Genomic DNA, 18,698 nt, shown 5'->3' on the forward strand with positions numbered 1-18,698 from the left:
GGTTTTCTGCCATTTTCGTGAAAACTTTGATAAGGATTCGTTCTGCAACAAACGCAAGTTCATGTTATAGGTATAAAAAAAGTTAAACGAAATGAAATAAGGGATGTTCTATAATAATTTTAGAAATTAGAGAAATTTTAAGAGTGATTTTCGAGCTAATTTTGAAATAAAAAATCAGATTTTATTGCATTTTCATTAAATTACCAAATATTGATTAGAATTTAATATTTTCAATTCAATAATTTTCAAATTATTTCTTTTTAATTCTTCCTATCTCACATTAAAATGATTAGATTTAACAAATAAATAAATAAATAAAAGTCAAAAAGAAAGACCAAACTCACAACCCTTAAAAAATTATATTTAAATTTTTGGAGAATTCTTCTTGAATAGCTTTTTTAGAGTATTACAAGCATTCCTCAATAAAAAAATATATAAAAAAAAGTCCCTAAGAGTTTCCCTACAAGCCAATATTCATACAATCAAACTATTGTACATGAATTTTCCCCTTGAGAAAAATTCAAAGTTTAACAAAACAACGAAACTACTATCATACCGTCTTTAATAGTCAATTTATCTTAAAAGTAATTCTCTCAGTTGATCGCCCACTGAGTGCACCCTTCGACTTATAAATTTATTATGCACAAAACCCTTCGCACTCCATTTCAAGTCAAAAACTTTCTCTGAACCAAAAAAAAATATGAAGAAAAACTTTCCCCTCAATGTCGCGCACTGTCCAAAGTCCCAAACAAGAGTGCACAATGGCAGAAGAAAACTTACAGAGGCGATGGAATGGATGGGTGAAGAAAAAAAAAGAGTTGCTTGCAAAGTACGTACTTTCTTCCCGATATGTCTTTCATCCTCCCCCGCACTTAGAATTTATGCCAATTGAATATGCTTTATAGTTGAAAAACGGGATGCTTTCTCTTTTTTTTCCTACTTATTCTGCTAAAAATTTTCAGAGGGACTCCACTCATTCAGAAAGACTTTTCCAAATAGAATGTAGCGTTCGCTTTTCGAAGGAATTTCGTAAAAATAAAATCTGAACTGCAATAAATAAATTGATAAGCCCCTGGAATGATTTAGTACTAAATTGGAAGAAAATGTCAAATTGTTTTGTATGTATGTGTGGGTTCGGAGTTGTTCGCTTATTCTTTTGATTATTTCAGTCAGTCTCGATTGATCACTCCATTAGGATGGAGCGTGTTAACACTCCGTCCGAAGAAAAAAGAAGTGAAAATGGGAAGTGCCTTGGCTCCCCGACCGGAAAGGAAAAGACGCTGCCGTCTACGATGCCTCATGTCGATGGATGTGACCCCACGGGCTCCGTGAGCAAAGGAAAACCCTTTCACTGCCGAGCCAATGGCAGAAGAAGGGCAGAAGTGAGTACCCAAAGACGGAAGAAGCTTCTTCTCTGCAACATTCGTCGTGGAAGACGAATTCTGCGTGCTGTGCGTCGTGAGACCGACGGCTGGGAAGATGCCCTCCACAGAGAGGAGCTTCAGGAGAACACCAAGTGGAGGACATGGATTGCCTTTCGGGGATGGGGAAAGTCCTCAAGCCTGATGCCGAAGGATGAGCATCAGGAGAACACCAAGTGGAAGACATGGATTCCCTCTCGGGACTGGGGAAAGCAGCATCAGGAGAACACCAGGTGGAGGACATGGATTCCCTCTCGGGAATGGGGAAAGTCCTCAAGCCAGATGCCGATGGATGTCAATGGGACGTGGCGTGCGAGGTCACTCGCAGAAGAGACAGGAATCAGCGGAAACCTGTATCAAGTAACTATGTTTCATGTTTAACAATTCTCGTCGAATGACGAGTGGCGCCCAACATAAAAGTCATTTAAAGTAACTTGTAAAATTCTAAAATTCAATCCTTGCTTTTCTTTTTCTTAAATAATTTAAATTAAAGTTCCAATTAAAGTTGCCTACTTGTGGATAAAAGAAATGGTTTAATTCTCGCCAATTTTAAGTATGGAAAACTGAAATCCTGAATAAAATTTAGTAGTGCAAAAGTATAAAGAAAATCTTTTCTTTTCCATGAAAAGAGGTTCATTTCAATGGCGCCCAACTACGCGCTCTTAAGTAACTCACCTTTGAGAATTTTTCTTTTTTTTTGCCGTTTTTTTCTTTTTATTTGAAGAGAAATGGTTTTGGTATTGAAAGAGTCTTATGTTTTATCATTTTTTTTTCTGAATTTAGCCGTGTGGGCAGGCTGTTAAAGTTGATTTTCTTTTGAATAGAGAGCCTTTCTGGGGATGAATAAAAGGATATTTGTGGCAATTCCTTTCCCCCAGAACCTCTCAAGTTTCATGCGATCTCAGGACGAATGAGAAGGTTGAAACGCGTAAATTCGACAGGCTTTCTCCCTGAGATCGACATTATATGCTAAAGTTCTTAAAGATTTCTTTTTCAATTTTTATTATAAAAATTTTTCATGCAAATTGTGTCGTTTGCTAACATTGTGATTGTCTGTGGAGTTTTGTGATCTCATTCAGTCCCTTTTAAAAAATTAAAATTCCTTGAGGGAAAGAGCGGGAAATTTGATTTTCTCGCAATTATGAGGAAAACCCCGGAAATCTTTGACTTTCATTTAACCTTGTGGAGCCATGACATTGCTTCACGGTCAAAGTGAGGTGGCTTATCAAATAGCGGTGATCTCTCTCGAGATAATGGTTGAGAGATTAAGTTAAACTTTGTCCCCCAAAAATTTTGGGGATTCTTTTGTAGTAATTCTTTTTCAAAATTCTTTTTGCAAAAATTTTAAAATATTACCGGTGCATAATTTTAAATCTTTTCTTTTATCTTTAATTATGCACTGTTGGGGAATTGTACTTTCAATTTGATTTTGAGTCTTTTCATTGGTTATCAATCCTCTTGGACTTTGAATTGTGGAATTTGATATTGGAGTGTTTCCTCATTCCGACGTTGAGTGTGGGGCATGCGCTGTGGGTTGATCGGGGGCGGGTGCCCTTCGATTTTCTGATCCCCGTATCTTGCCTAGGCAATTGATTAAGCGGGTTGAGCAGAATTTGCTGGACCATTTGTGACCCGCTTTTCTCGCGTGCTGCGTCCTGCGGGCAACGGTGGGATGAGGGAAATTATTCAGTATCTTCTATAGAGTTTTTCGGTCTTTCTCGCTGATTATGGAACAAAATTTTTGAACCCAATTAATTTAAATGCAATTAATTTGTCGATTCTTTTTGCAAACAATTTCCCCTTTTTCTTAAAAATTAATTATGTGGCAGGACAAATGGCATATGGTTCGGTGGATGGCGACCAAATTGAATCTTTCTAGCAAATCCTGGATTTTTATTAATTTTGATTCTGAATGAATTTTGCGAAAAGGAATTTGCTGAGTAAAATAGTTTGTGATTAAAGTTTCCGGATCACAATTTTTGTGCGGAAAGTTTTCCTTTATTTAATTTTAAATTTAAAATTTATTAATTCTTGCGTTTTCCTGATCCCTGCATCGGGCGTTGAGCATGCGATGCGAGCCGACTCAGGATAGGCGCCCGTTTATTTTCCGATCCCCGTATCTTGCCTAGCAATTGATTAAGCGGGTTGAGCGGAATTTGGCGGATCGCTTATCGTAAACTCTGTCCTTGCGTTAGCGTTTGACGAACGGTGATGGGTTTATGGAAAATTAGCGCTTTCCACTTGATAAGGATGTTTTTGGAACAGCTTGCATTGCTGTTTGGATTTAAGGAAGAGAATTGCTTAGTTTATTTTAAACCTTCTGAATAGGTAGTACAAACATCCTTGGAAAGCTTTCTTGTTAAAGCGTTAGATTTTCTATCCGGGGATGGAGGTCTCCTCAGTGGTTTTTCGGCGTATGTTTTCACGAGACCTCCTGTTTTGTTACCCCGTTGTGAAGCGGCGCCCTCCTTCCACGGGATTCCCAGCTTTAGTCTGGTTTATCCAGTTCGGATGTGAGTCCTTCCCTTTGGAAGAACTCGCCGGAAAAATTTTGGGATTCGTCCCGAAGTTTCGCCGTGGATTCTGGTTTGAGGAGATGTGTACCTTCTCCCAGATCCATCCGACTCCATTGAGATGTGAAACCGTGGGTGGTTTCTTTCCTCGCACCTTCTGTGTGAGGATCTCAATGAATCTTGATTAGCTTTTGCCTCGATGCCTCTTGTGAGAACAATTAATACTCTAAATGGGTGATTCTCCTTTGATAATTCGTTGGGAACGTCTGATCGGTTCAAGATCCTCCACTTTCTTTTCTTTTTATTTATCTCGTTTGAAATTCATCGCCAACCTCAGGGTTTAACTTTGTTGACCCTTGCATTCTCTTTCCTTTCCTTTATATTTCCAATCATCCAAGATCACCATAAAACCAGGATCTGAATTTAATCAGAGATTGGTTAACGCCCTTTTGTACAATTTTGCATGGAGAGAAGTAAATTAGAGCATGTTCCTCTGGAACTAGGTTTTAACTGTCTTTTCTTACTCTCTCCTTATTTATTCATTTTGATCAAACCGGAAGGAAGGTATTATATTGCTAATTTAGAAATTTATTATTGTTGAATCCTCGATAGTTGCAGTATGAGGAAAGATTGCATGAGCACCTCTAGGGTTGCTCCCTAAAAATGGTTGTTCAGCCTTGGAACATCCTTGAGAAGAGTCACGTTTTAAAATTTGTTAGAGTCATATCATGCCTTATTTGGCAAGAGCTCTTTCGGATGGCATTCGTTTGATTCGTAATCGGAGATGTTTGTTCCTCGAATTATTTCCCCTGCACTTGGCAGAATCCAATTAATTCCATCCTTCCTAATCCTATGAAATTACATGCACAAGATGCATAGGACCCATCCCACCTAACTATTAGAGTCAATACTCCTTTCGCATTCTCGTCTAGTCCGCGGGAAAAAAAAATACCACATGAAATAATAGAAAGATTCCTTCCTCGTGTTGCCATGCGACCACCTCCAATGGTAGGGCAGAAAAGTGTCATCTGGACCCATACTTATTCTCGTGGGCTCGTGGATGAATCACAGGAAAGCGAGGACGGCGTACCTCCAAGGTTGTCTCCTTCTTTTCATAGGTGCTCTCTGACGGTGACCTCGAGGCAAGGAATCGTCGAAAATTGAAGAGTGGTGGAGGAGTTGAGCGGCGAAAAAGAAGAGAGAAAGGCAAAACAGGAGTCAGATTGACAAAGAGCCCAATGAAAGGGGTGGTCCTTTACACCAACCTGGGATAACTCTGCTTATGAGCCTTTGGCTCAAATGGTGGCGGCGACTGAGTTCACATCCACCCAGTACGCAATCTCACGGATGGAGCCGAGGCCCTGAAAAGCCAAATCTTCATCGAAGGTTCACCCCGTTCGTGCCCATGTCTAAATTCCACCCCATCTACGTTTTTTTGAAAGAGAATGAGAGAAAAGTACTTTGGGGCCTCCGGGTGGACTGGAGATTGGAGGAATAAAAAATAGGGTAGGGGGGCCGGTGAAATGCCGAGGGGAGGTGAACTCAGTAAAGAGAGAGAGGAGAGGGAGAAGGAGAAGGGAGAAGGAGGAGAAGAGAGAAAGAGGAGTAAAGAGAGAGAGGAGAGGAGAGAGAGAAGGAGAAGCGGCGTAGAGGATTCTTTGCCTAGAGACCATCTGATGAGATGCTCCTGTGGGGAGTTGGTGTCGGCTAAGAAGGGACAATGGACGAGTGGACTTGTGTGAAGTCTTAAGGTTCTCGGGAGACTTATGGAGCGAGGAGCCAACGAGAGATGCCAGCAGTGGTTAACGCAGTTAGGATCTTTCGCCCACAAATCCGTTGTCCAAGGCTCACGTTATGCAAAGCGCGTGAGGCACTGTCTTACGAGTTTGCGAAGGGATCAGAGAGAGAAGTGGAGATAAATTTAAATTCCTTCTCACCTTTCCCCACACAAACACTTCCGCGTTGCTAATAGCAAATGCTGGTAAGGAAAGAGAGACCATCAGTTTGAAGAAAGCTCAAGAAGCTTTATTAAGAATCACCGCCTTCCGTAAATCTTACTTTCCATTAGTAGAACAATTTTTCCTCCTTCACTTTTGTGACTCTCGTAATGATTAAGGATCTTTAAGTTACCTTAGATCCACCAGTTGAAGGAGATGTTGATCAATATTTTTATTTTGATTTCATTTTTTTTGAGTCTGATTAACCTGAAGAAACTCAATCTACAGGATTGAGGAGAAGAAGACTGGGGGTTTTGAAGAAGAAGGGCAATTAGAACAAAGTTATCCTTTGTCATTCCTTAATTTCCCTTCCAATTCCTTTCCTTGCCTTTTTCCACCTCGAAACCTTTTCTAAAGGGCGTGATATTCACTCGAGGGTTTGGAGGAGCGGGATACATAATCCCCATAGTTTTCACCTCTTCTAGGTGCGATCAGCTCGTATTCCCTTTAATTTATTTTAGTAAATATTGAGGCATAAATTCTCTAATTTTCACAATAAAATTTCATTGAATAATTACGCCGAACGTGGAAGAAATCGATGCCAGCCATGCTGTCCTTTGCCAATGTTTAAGAGATCTTTAGATTAAAATTTTCTTTGCCTACATCACCTTCTTAAGAATAAGGAAAAGAACTTTTCTTTTTTTTTTATTTCCTTTTTTTTTTCTTTTGTAACTAAGAGGTGATGTAGCGTTCGCTTTTCGAAGGAATTTCGTAAAAATAAAATCTGAACTGCAATAAATAAATTGATAAGCCCCTGGAATGATTTAGTACTAAATTGGAAGAAAATGTCAAATTGTTTTGTATGTATGTGTGGGTTCGGAGTTGTTCGCTTATTCTTTTGATTATTTCAGTCAGTCTCGATTGATCACTCCATTAGGATGGAGCGTGTTAACACTCCGTCCGAAGAAAAAAGAAGTGAAAATGGGAAGTGCCTTGGCTCCCCGACCGGAAAGGAAAAGACGCTGCCGTCTACGATGCCTCATGTCGATGGATGTGACCCCACGGGCTCCGTGAGCAAAGGAAAACCCTTTCACTGCCGAGCCAATGGCAGAAGAAGGGCAGAAGTGAGTACCCAAAGACGGAAGAAGCTTCTTCTCTGCAACATTCGTCGTGGAAGACGAATTCTGCGTGCTGTGCGTCGTGAGACCGACGGCTGGGAAGATGCCCTCCACAGAGAGGAGCTTCAGGAGAACACCAAGTGGAGGACATGGATTGCCTTTCGGGGATGGGGAAAGTCCTCAAGCCTGATGCCGAAGGATGAGCATCAGGAGAACACCAAGTGGAAGACATGGATTCCCTCTCGGGACTGGGGAAAGCAGCATCAGGAGAACACCAGGTGGAGGACATGGATTCCCTCTCGGGAATGGGGAAAGTCCTCAAGCCAGATGCCGATGGATGTCAATGGGACGTGGCGTGCGAGGTCACTCGCAGAAGAGACAGGAATCAGCGGAAACCTGTATCAAGTAACTATGTTTCATGTTTAACAATTCTCGTCGAATGACGAGTGGCGCCCAACATAAAAGTCATTTAAAGTAACTTGTAAAATTCTAAAATTCAATCCTTGCTTTTCTTTTTCTTAAATAATTTAAATTAAAGTTCCAATTAAAGTTGCCTACTTGTGGATAAAAGAAATGGTTTAATTCTCGCCAATTTTAAGTATGGAAAACTGAAATCCTGAATAAAATTTAGTAGTGCAAAAGTATAAAGAAAATCTTTTCTTTTCCATGAAAAGAGGTTCATTTCAAGAATTTCATTTGATACCATTATCTATTGTTGGAAATATATATATCTTCAACGAGAAAGACGCTGTTGGATGGTACCCAGAAAAAAAAGCAAAATCAACATCACATTTTCATCTCTTTCATACGACTCTCTCAATGTACATTTTGCTACCTCCCCATTTTAGCATCCGCCCCCATTCCTTCCCACACATATACACCATCCTGTATTCAAAAAAAAAAGAAGCAGGAGGTTATAGGAGAAACGTGAAAGAGGACACACACACAGGGTAGGAAAAGTGATTCAAGATCATGCGAAGCAATTTGCAAGAATATCTAATATTTCTAAAATGTTTTCTATCCCCCATACACCCACCCATTTTCCCATTTTCAACCCCCCTCAAACCATTTGCAGAGTTTGGGATGATTCACGAAGAATTTTTACTCTCCTACAAAATACCATCCAGAGTGTTACCATTGTATGACAAAGTGCGATAAGAGATTTGTTTATCTTTAGCACTTGCTGTTCAAAAAAGGAAAGACGAGCTGTTTTGAGAGAGGGTGGTGTGCTTTGGGTGGGCCACCAAACGAGGTATAGGGACACCAAAAATGGGAGACAGTTGGGCCCCTGGAGAGGAATTTATAGATTTTTATCGGTGTACAAAATAGCATTTCAGTGGTGCTATTTGCCGAGGAGATAAACAACCAATCTGCCCATTTTTCTCCATTTACAAAATTACATAAGATTACACATTCGCACAAACCCCCTCCACAAACAGGGCTAACCATCACTGGGGCACCCCATTCTCCCCTACAAAATAGGGTGCCCTACCTCGTATACACAGAGAGAAATTTTAGCCCAATTAGACCACAGAATTTTCACGAAAAGTAGCATATTGCTATAGGGGTGCTCGTCTGCAGAATATTGTGCCGACCACAGCTTTTCCACTCCGTTTATTTGCCAGTGCTTTTGCACTCAAAATGCGCAACATAAACAGCCAGAGAGCTTTGCCTCCTACAACATACTATTTACACACGCACGTTGTTGGGGAGATTAACAAGAATTGTGCAGAATCGTAAAAGTTTCGCAAGTAAATCTCGTGGTTAACATAAATACGATGAATTGCAGTACAAAATTTCGCAGCTGTGCGAGCGTGAGAAACATTTATTATGGTTGTTACTTTATTGGTGCTTACAGAAGCATTGTGTACAGGTGTGAGAGTCAAGTGGTGTAATAGATAAGCTGGAATAGGTCAATTAACTACAATTTGAACCTATATAGTGTTCATCCTGGTTCGATTTTAGGCATGGAAAAGCTCCAAGAGATGTTTTCCAATCACAAATAGGGGCTTCCACGTGTAAATGTTTCATTGTAAGTGTAAGAGGAGAAAGGAGTTTATTCATGGTTGAAAATAATGTTGACGCAAATTTAACTACTTGTGACTCAAAAAAAGACTATTTGCTACGCAATCGTCTTATTCAGACTCAGCTTTTGCCTAATGTAGACTCAGTCTTTACCTAATGGTGACTCAATTTTTAACTTATCTATACTACAAAATACTTAATATAGCCATGAGTTTTAACCCATTTATTTATTTGTATATTAGAAAAACTCTTAATTTGAATCCAATTATGCGTAATCCTTGAGCCTTTTTCACATGAAAATGAAAGTAATCAAGCTTTTGATATTCGATTATCCCTTTTATTGAAATGATGGCTATAGGGGTACAATCAATGGGTTGAAAATTAATTAAAAGACGCACTATAAGACAAACTATCAGAGAGGAAAGGTATATTATATAAAATGAAGTTCTTGTAAAGTCCCAAGATAATATTTGCATTTTACTTCCACTCATCCCTTTTTAGTGAGAGTCAACCCCTAAAGTGGCATTTGGGTTATGTATGTGTGTGTGTTAAGATCAAAGGGAGAACACTTGTGCTTTCTATCGTGCACAATAAATTGATGCTGTGTATTTCTAAGGCAATCCACACTCCTTTTGTAAAAGCTCTCGCACAGAAAAGACGCGCGTCAGCATCACATCTAGGAGGTATATAATGTATAATCTATGTATTTCCTCAAGGAGCTTTTTGGTAAAAGTTATTTTTGGTAAATGGTTAGAGAAGAGTGGAATTTTCATTGGAAAATCTTGATAATTCCATCAACAAAACCCCTTAATTACTTACACACGTTTCAACAAAATCCCAATCTAATATACACATGTGTGTGATATATATCTTCTCTTACACCATTTGGGGCTTTTATATCTCAAAAGTCAAAGGGAATTTCTCTTTCATCTCTCGCTTGCAAGGAAAAGTCGTTGCTTAAAATAACTGAGAATTGGAAGAAGTTTCTAAACTGAAAATTGGGAATTTAACTTGGAATTTACTTTTACAGTGATGTACCGCATTATGTGTTTAATTATATCGTTCGAATTAACGTACATTTACACGTTTATTGACATTTTGATTTATTTTTCTTAAGATTTTTATCTCCTGGGAATGTTAATCAGCTCAAACGTGATCTTCATGGGTCATCCTTTATTATTTGTTTCACGTAGGAAAACTTTAAAATATAAAATTTCTTTTAAGTTTTCCTCTCTTCACCGTTTTGGCAAACTTTCAATTTTTTTTTCAAGACAACAACAAATTTAATTAACATTTTATTTTCTCCACTAGAAAATTCTGACAGACACTGTACATCGTGAGAGGACTTTTAATGGCTTTTCTCTGCTGGTTGGGAAAAATATATTCCTTGATTATAGTTTTGGGAGACATGAAATATTTCTTAAATTTCCTGAAGTTTTTCTCCCCCACTCTCATTTCCTTCCCCTCCTGACTCCTACCAGAAGGGTGGAAATCTCTCATCCAGACACCCTTTTTTGCAAATAATTCTTCCTCTTTTACCCCCTCGTGCTCCCTCCACACTCACGACGACGACATATGAGAGATTCTCTCGTTACAAGCTCCCATAACATTGTCCCACACAGAACTTCTTTTTTTCATGCCATCTGTGAAGAGAGTATATCTGGGTAGACAAGATGGGGGCGGGGTGAAGCTCAAATATCACCTTCAACCCCTTTTCCTTTTGGCATTTCCCAAGCTCAATGGGTGGGGGATGCTCCACTTGTGTATGTATGTTGGATTTGAATTACGACAAGGAGGGACATTGTTCCATTTATACCTCTGTCACTCCATTTCATAACTTATTACACCCCCAACAACTCCTACATGGCGCTTGAGAGTTATTTATGCCGCGCACTTGTGAGCAACAATCCCCCTTTTGCCAGATGAAAAAGTCAACTTTAATATTTAATCTGTGAATTAAAAAATAATGCTCCTTGAGTGTATTTTCCCATAATATTAATTTTAAAATACTTATCCCCACCACCCTCAGCCGCGTCATCTTCGCGCCTGATTTTCTGGCACAACAATACACCTCGCACGGAAAAATGGGGATTTCGTGCAAGGTGGTGAGGGTTGGTTATTATAAATAAATTATTTCTATTTTGAAAGGATGGACAAGGATGTTTTTGCTTTCATTTTGGCACAAAATAAACTCCCCCAACTCCTTCCCTCCCCAGAAATGATGGGGATATGCTGAAAATTTGTGCGTAAACCACCCCCGTATGGCCTTTTTTTGGGGAGAGCGGGGAAGCATCCCTATCAACAAATCCAACCACCCCATGGCTGTGTGAAAAAAGCATGGTAAAAGGAACCTCAGCAGAGCGTTGGAAGGGAAATCAATGTTTTATTAACTTTATACATTCGAATTTTGTCGCATTTGTCGCAATAAATTGACGAGGAAGTTTCTTTACGCAGGGATTTCCCGCCTGAGAGGGATTTTCCACACACACACACTGTATTCGGGAAAGTAGTTGGAAAATAAAGTTAGTTGGAGAGAGAAAGAATGGATTGAGAGACACGTATTATTGGAGTGGAAAGTCTTTCACAAAACTTACCTTTATATAATGTCGACAGATTCCAATGGATGAGAAAGGAATTGTTGAAGGGTATAAAAAAGGAACAAAAGGTAGTGTAGAAAAGCAGGTAGAACTTTGAGGGTTTGAGTTAAACTATGAATGTTAGCAAGTGGAAGAACATTCCTTTTACTCAAATGGGGGGTGGATTAAATTCATGATTCTGTGAAAAGAGTTAAAACATTGAAAATGATATTGCAAAATCATGGGTTAATTTCGGAGAAATATTGTCGGAAACAGACAAATGGATATACCCGAATGTACCTCTATTGAAATCTCTGAGAGATTCGTTTGTAGTTTTTCTTGAAAAAGCTTTTTAAAAGAAATCCTAAATTTAATAAAACATTCACGTGAATAACCCTCTTTATCTGTGAGGTGAATTAAAATGAAATTAATTCTAAATGTGTCACCCTGTGTGTCAGCAATTAAATTAAACAAAGAAGTGAATCAATTGGAAATTTGTTGCAAAGTGATAAATTTATGTTTAATTGAGATAATCGTATTTCTCCCACATTAAAGGAAACTACCTCATTATTCCTTTTCTCCCCCGCCCAGGAGGAACAAAACGTGTTCCCACAAATTGAATTCAATCAATAAATTTCAAATGTATATTTATTTCTCTTTCTCTCAAAGAATTCTCCTTATCGAGAAAAGGCTTAAAATGTTAAAAAGCTCTCCATTTTCTTGGCAAAAGAATATTTTTATCCAATTTTCAACCTGATTTATTGTACATTACACTCCTCCCTCTCTCTCTCTCTCCGGTTGAATTTTATTGCAACCCCAATTCTCGTTGTAGGTAGCATCAATTTCCCCAAAGAATACAAGAGATTTTGTGTTTTGTTTCATTTTGTATGGAAAATTGGATATTTTTGTTGTTTTTTTTGCACTGTAGAGAAAATAAAATTAAATGCTCTATTTTCCCACGATAAAATGATTAAAATTGGTGTGACAATTACATTGAATTCGATAGCAAATGATGCTGTTCAATGATCCCAATACAAAAAAAAGTGTGGGAGGCCAGTGGGGTACGTTTAAATAGCAGCACAGAACTTTCTATGAGGGTGGGTGGGAGGAAAGTTTGGCGCAAACCACAAATGGTCATTATGTTGGCACCATAGCGTGTTGCCCCCAAAACCAAGAGACAGAATGTGCGAGAGAGTCAGTTAATTGCAAAAGTGCCTTGCTCTGAAAGACATAGCAAATATGTATAATATTAATATTTATCAGGGGTGGAATGAGAGTGCAATTATACGAGAGTTTTGGCTAAGCTTTTTGGGGATTATGGTGTGGCGAGAGCTTTTACCCGGCGCCTCCACCACCACATTTCTATGCAAATTTTATTCATTATCAAATCCTATGTAAAATAAACTCACAGGAGGGATCTCGTGGAGATTTTCCTTACAATTTGAATTCAAATAGCACAAGGAGGCCGGAGGGTGTGGGATCTTTCAATGGAAAAGGAAAATATTTGTCAAATCATTGGACAATTGGTGGAATTTTTCAGCTCCACTTCCCACCATAAAATCAAACCAATTGTATGGATGGGCTTTTGAAATACATAAATTTTTTTATGAAAAGCATTGATTTGATATCCCCCAAAATGTATTTTCTGGGCTTTATTTAAACTGCAAGAAAACCAAAATCATACATATTGAAGAGAATTCAATTGAGCAAATACAAAAATTGTAGAATAAAAGCAACAGCAGTGCCACCAAAACACGAAAATCCCTTTTCAATACCCTCCACGTCGCACACAAAACCACACTCGCAGCTTGATTTGAATAATTTCAATCTGGCGCATGTTTTGGCCCACCATAATCCCCGCAAATAATTCAGAAACTTTAAGAATTTAGCATAATATTGGAAGTTGAAGTGCGAGGGCAGGTGCACTGAAAGTCTCTCTCTCTATCTCTGTATGGCCTAGCAGTTTACTTGTTATTCGTACTATATACAACAACCCTCATCCCCATGAGCATCAGTGGGGGGTAGGAGATACTTCATTGTTTTGGAACTTCCCTTCTCTATCAAACAATCTGCTGCTCATCATTCATTATATCCATTCTAATGAATTTCGAACTCAAGGCGCCATCAATGGTTTGGTGTATTGAAGCACCAGATATTGGAGAAACAAAGGACCAATATAGGGTGGATGCGATGGGGGAGGGGGATGGTTGGGAAGTATTTGTCTATATGAAGTGCCATGGAAATACCATAAAGAACTCACAGAGCTCAAAGTGATTTGAAATTTAATTGGAACTTAAATATGCTTTAAGAGAAACCAACATCTTGTCTAAGGAGAAGTGCATGGAGAGTCCTCTTCAAGTTCATTCAATATACATTACTAATTCACCCCCCATGGCTGCCAATCAAAGCTTTGGGGTCTTAGGGATGCTTCACTTTAATTACAATTTTCTGTGCAAGGGAAGGTGGATGCGAAGAAGCTTATTAAAAATCTTAGAGAGCTTCTTTCTCACTATTCTGCTTTTCTTAAATATTTATCTACTTTTGTAGTTTTTTAAACTTTTCCATTTTCTTCTCTTTAGAAAGTGTGTTTTACAATTTTAAAATTCTGTTAATAAATAATTTTTAAGTTTTCACTTACAGATTAATCATTAAGAGCTTTCATTTAAAAATTAAAGATTCTCTCTCAAAAATTAAATAAGTTCTGATTAAAATAATTTCTAAATCTGATTAAAAATAAATAAACAATTAATTTGTGCTAAGTATCATGTACAACAAGTAATACAATTAAAACCAATTGAAATTTCTCTGTACTTGTGGTGTTGTTTGGGTTAACTAAATTGAAACAAATCTAATAAATCTCCTTTAATAAGCTTAACAGTTTTCCCTGCAAGAGCTTAATAAAGTTCACCAAAACTCCATAACAATGCTCAAATATCATGTAGAATTTCTAAGAAATAATTACACATATTTCCACTAAAATCTCTTTGCTAGCAATTAAATTACCTCTAAAGTATTTTATTACTTCAAATTCTCTTTGAAAGATTAAAGAAAAACTCCCATTTAGGAGGGAAAATAAAAGCATTAGTGTTATATATAGAACTTTTGAAAGTTTCAGAATTTTCCTTCAAGTTTAGCGATTTTTCCAACCAACACAACGATTTTAATTAAAAAAAAATTATCTATGGTACATTTAAAGAACCTTTAATTATTATGTGTAGGTGGATTAAGAGAATATTTTAGTAAAACAGATTTATTAGAGTTCTCTTCGTCAAAGCTTTTTGACACAAGCTTAAATTGAAGAGTTATTTAGTCAATTCTGAATTTACGTCGAATTTTAAAATTTTCAGTGTTAAAAATACTGAATTTTTCATCGAAACTTAATAATTCAGAACTGGGAAAATATTAAAAACGTAAACATGAATGACTAAAAACAATTTTATTGCTTTATTAAAATTACAAAAATAATTTTTATTACCCAAACAATTTTTTTTCGTTTCATTTTAAATATAAAGAGCTCAATTTATTGAAAATTATCCTACTTTAAATAATTAAAATATATTTCTTCCACAATTTAAATAATAAAATCAGTGCAAAACTAAAAAAAATAACAGGGGAACAATAAAAATTAAATGAAAGCATTATAAAGCTTCAATATTCGATTAAACGTCCTCTATTGTAGACTTCTCTACAATGGGGCCGCCGGATATTTTTAATTATTTTTACTAAATTGCAATTTAATTTGATAAATTCTTACTATTCACTAAAAATGAATTTATAGAACAAAGAATCACAAAATAATTCCCGAAATTAGCCAAGTTTTTCACATATGCGAAAAACAATTTCCTTTTTTTTTTGCAAAATTCTGATAAATAATAATTACAAAAAAAAACGAATAACATAAAAATTTGATTTTTTTTTTGTTAATTTTTTTAACCAATAATGTGTATATTGAATTTTTTTCTGATTAAGCCCGCACATACGCGAAGCAGAAAGAGGTGTTTCAATCTATTGAAAGAGTGATACAGATTTCGTGGAAAATATACACATAAAGTACACACTACCTGTATGCTATATATGTATATTTTTTTTTTTTGAATAACCTCCCTGGAGCTTTCAGTGGAAAATTGAAATTAATTATTGCAGAGCACGATGGGGCATGCAGAGCTAAAAAAAATCAATGCGAAAACGTTCTTGCATGAAATGCTCTCTCGTCACCTTTGAACTCCACCCGTGTTTGACATCATAACGATTTTTCTCCACACTGATTTTTTGCAATCTTTTTACCCTCTTTCCCCCCTCTCTTTCATTTCATATGAACCTCCTACACCACCCACCGCCCACACATCGTGTGCAGCAGCAACGACAGACACATTCGATGCAGCGGATGAGAAGGATGTCAGTCTGCATCAAATTGATAATTTTTATGATTCAGTGATGGAGGTCGCAACGGAATTGAGTGTGCCACATCATGAGCGACATGGACCATATTTTGATGTTTCAGCATCCAAAAATGTTACAGCCCTCGTGGGAAAAACCGCCCAACTCAATTGCCGTGTACACAATTTGGGCAACAAAACGGTATAAATCAATCATTCACTCTCATATCCTTGTGTATATGTAACAATGAATATAAATTCACATACCCATCTCCTTCTAATGTTATAAGGAGAGGCTGAGGGGGTGGGTGGGGGGTGTATGTTGTATACCTTAAGCGAGGGTGGTGGTAAAAAGACGCGAAAGGCAGGAAGAGTGGTGGGAAAAGTTGCGGGAAAGAAGCGATACGAGCAATATCTTTGGGAATACTTGGAAGATGCTTTGGGATGTGGTGGGAGTCGAAAAGTCTCCACACCACGCGCATAGAAGACACTGAAACTGAAAATTGTATTAATTCCTTTTGGAAGCCTTAAAGGGGGGAAGAAAAGCATTTCAATGCTCTGTAGTAGATTTGTAAAAGCCCGCCGAAATTGCTGAATTGGAAAGCATCCAAAGGGGTTGTGAGCATATAACACTCCCAGAAGAGCTTCTCATGCATAAAACATTTTAATATGATTTACATAATTCCATTCTATTTGAATGTCATGTTGAATTGACACATAATATGCGAGTGAGATAGAAAGATGAAAATTTGGGAAAATTTAGACGGAAAATGATTTATTTCCTCAGTTTACCAAATTAGTTTACAATGTAATTTGATTTTTAATTCTTGAGGAATAACTTTGTAATTTCATTGAGATTTTGTAGAAGAAAGAAGCAATGGGGATATCAGGAGTCTTATTTTTATTGAATATTTTTTTTAGTGAACTTTCACCCCAAAAACAAAAGGAAAAAGAATTAATTTTACAGAGAAACTAAATTGATTGGCATTGACGCCGCGGTGGCTTTCACCGCTGCTCATGATAGCGATGCCCAGATGTTTCGGTGAAAGTTTATGATGAAAAGGTGCTCCAAACATCATCCCTATTGAAAGCACAATCTATACTTGAGCAGTTTCTGTAAATAAGAAAATCTCTTATGTTGATTAACTGTTTGCAATACACTTCAAGCAAGGTGCGGAGGTGTAAAGGAGATATGTAATCTTTCTTTTTCCACCCCCCTCAACACCCATCAACCCCACCGAGTGGTCTTGGAAATTGAAAATTGATTTTTGCATCACTCTTTGGCAGCATCTTGCTGGTTTTCTTTGCGGGGGTGGGAAGAGGGTGGTACACAGAGGGAAAATGTGAAGCAACCACGCGGGATCTCAAGTCGATAAACTCCAATAAATTCTTTGAGCTGTGTACAAAAATTGGTTTAGGGGGGTGGAAACACACAGAAAATTATTTAATGTACCGAATTTTAACACCAATTTTATAGGGTTTTGCCTTTGCGTCTGTTTTTCCGTCCGCACTGTGGTTTGTTCTCTATATAGCACGCGCATACTTACATACATAGCATTGGGAGGAAAATCCTAAAGCTGTAAAGCAGCATTGGGGGTGATTATCGGGGAAAATTTAGGGATCTCATGGGGGTGGCATGCACACGCAAAATTGGGTGGAAAACAGTAATCGATGACTTTTCATACATGATGGAGGATTATCATTAAGGGGCAAATTATATCTTCCACCCTCGCGCCGTATTACGCGCTATAATTGAAACTGATGCGTTTAGCGCCTCTGCTACATCTTAATAGGAATAATGAGAAAAATCATCACTCATAATCAGAAGTAGGGCGCGCGAGCGCTTAACCGTGAAGCTGCCCACACCCCCGCATTTTCGCGCTTTTGCACGTGCTCGCTTTGCGAGAGGAGAAAAAAATTCCAGAAAGAAAATTTAACGCCAGGCACAACGTAGAAATATTTATTTATCGCAATCGTAAAATGAAATTACCTGCATTTTTCGTGCTTCTGCCCCGCAGTGACGAAGTTCCCGCGCGCGAGAACATTTTCACATGGATTTGCAGGTGCCGCGCGAAGTAAAAGAGAAAAAACGAATTCACTGAGCAATTCTCACGAATCGCATTTTAGGGCTTCATCTATTAATGTCTATAACTTTTGATTTGAAAAGCTCTCGCGCCAAGTTGGAGATATTCTCACGAAGGTGCCATTCAGGCTGAAAATGTTCTTTTAATAGACCTTTTCTTCTCCAAAATGGAGGTTAACTTGACGTTCTCCTTTGGAGGATGGTGACGTTCTATTCCTTTTTTTTTTTTCAAAGAAATATATAATTGCAAAAAGGGTTTTCTTATTGCATGGAACGAGTCAAAGATAATTCAATCAAGAGCACTTCCGGGGTTTTTAACGATCCTCGCAAAAGAATATTCAACAAAGAGTTAATGAGAAAGAATTTAATTATCCACGCTGAAGTCGTTAATTTTTGAATTTAAATTTCTTGTGTACATTTGCACAATGACGGAAGCTTTGACAGATAAAAATACAAAAGTGGTCATTTTCCGGTTGTCGTTTTACCCGTCGGAAGTGTTCGGTTCCTCTCTCTCTGTGTGGGACTAATAAAAAAAATCATAAAATGCTATTGTTGAAAAAAAATGTATTCAATGTGAAAATCCTGCCATTGAAAATAATGCCTACCTATGTATGTAGTTCACGACCTCACCTCATGCAAAATTATTAAA

At 37.7% G+C, this 18,698-nt stretch overlaps 2 protein-coding genes across 3 annotated transcripts in view; both read left to right on the plus strand.

The window, feature by feature from the left end:
• Window positions 1-18,698, plus strand: part of LOC129790573 (zwei Ig domain protein zig-8-like) — a 39,268-nt gene that overhangs the window by 8,644 nt on the left and 11,926 nt on the right. The window contains exon 2 of one of the 2 annotated variants that reach the window (XM_055828135.1): window positions 15,945-16,168. In XM_055828135.1, coding sequence (XP_055684110.1) covers window positions 15,945-16,168 — 224 coding nt within the window. The remainder of the gene's footprint in view (window positions 1-15,944; window positions 16,169-18,698) is intronic. The other variant, XM_055828136.1, reaches the window with a different exon arrangement.
• Window positions 1,148-7,642, plus strand: LOC129790560 (uncharacterized). The gene is made up of 2 exons (XM_055828118.1): window positions 1,148-1,781; window positions 6,783-7,642. Exons 1-2 carry the CDS (start codon window positions 1,197-1,199, stop codon window positions 7,413-7,415), a joined length of 1,218 nt encoding a protein of 405 aa, XP_055684093.1. The 5' UTR covers window positions 1,148-1,196; the 3' UTR covers window positions 7,416-7,642.

Source organism: Lutzomyia longipalpis, chromosome 2, assembly GCF_024334085.1.
Source record: "Lutzomyia longipalpis isolate SR_M1_2022 chromosome 2, ASM2433408v1".
In the NCBI taxonomy this organism is placed as follows: Eukaryota; Metazoa; Arthropoda; class Insecta; order Diptera; family Psychodidae; genus Lutzomyia; species Lutzomyia longipalpis.

What these genes read in the sequence shown, in the direction of transcription:
- LOC129790560 (XM_055828118.1), top strand. Translation starts at nt 1,197, where the DNA reads ATGGAGCGTGTTAACACTCCGTCCGAAGAAAAAAGAAGTGAAAATGGG. An exon ending in TCAGCGGAAACCTGTATCAA is followed by an intron (nt 1,782 to 6,782) that starts GTAACTATGTTT and finishes TGATTATTTCAG; the next exon opens with TCAGTCTCGATTGATCACTC.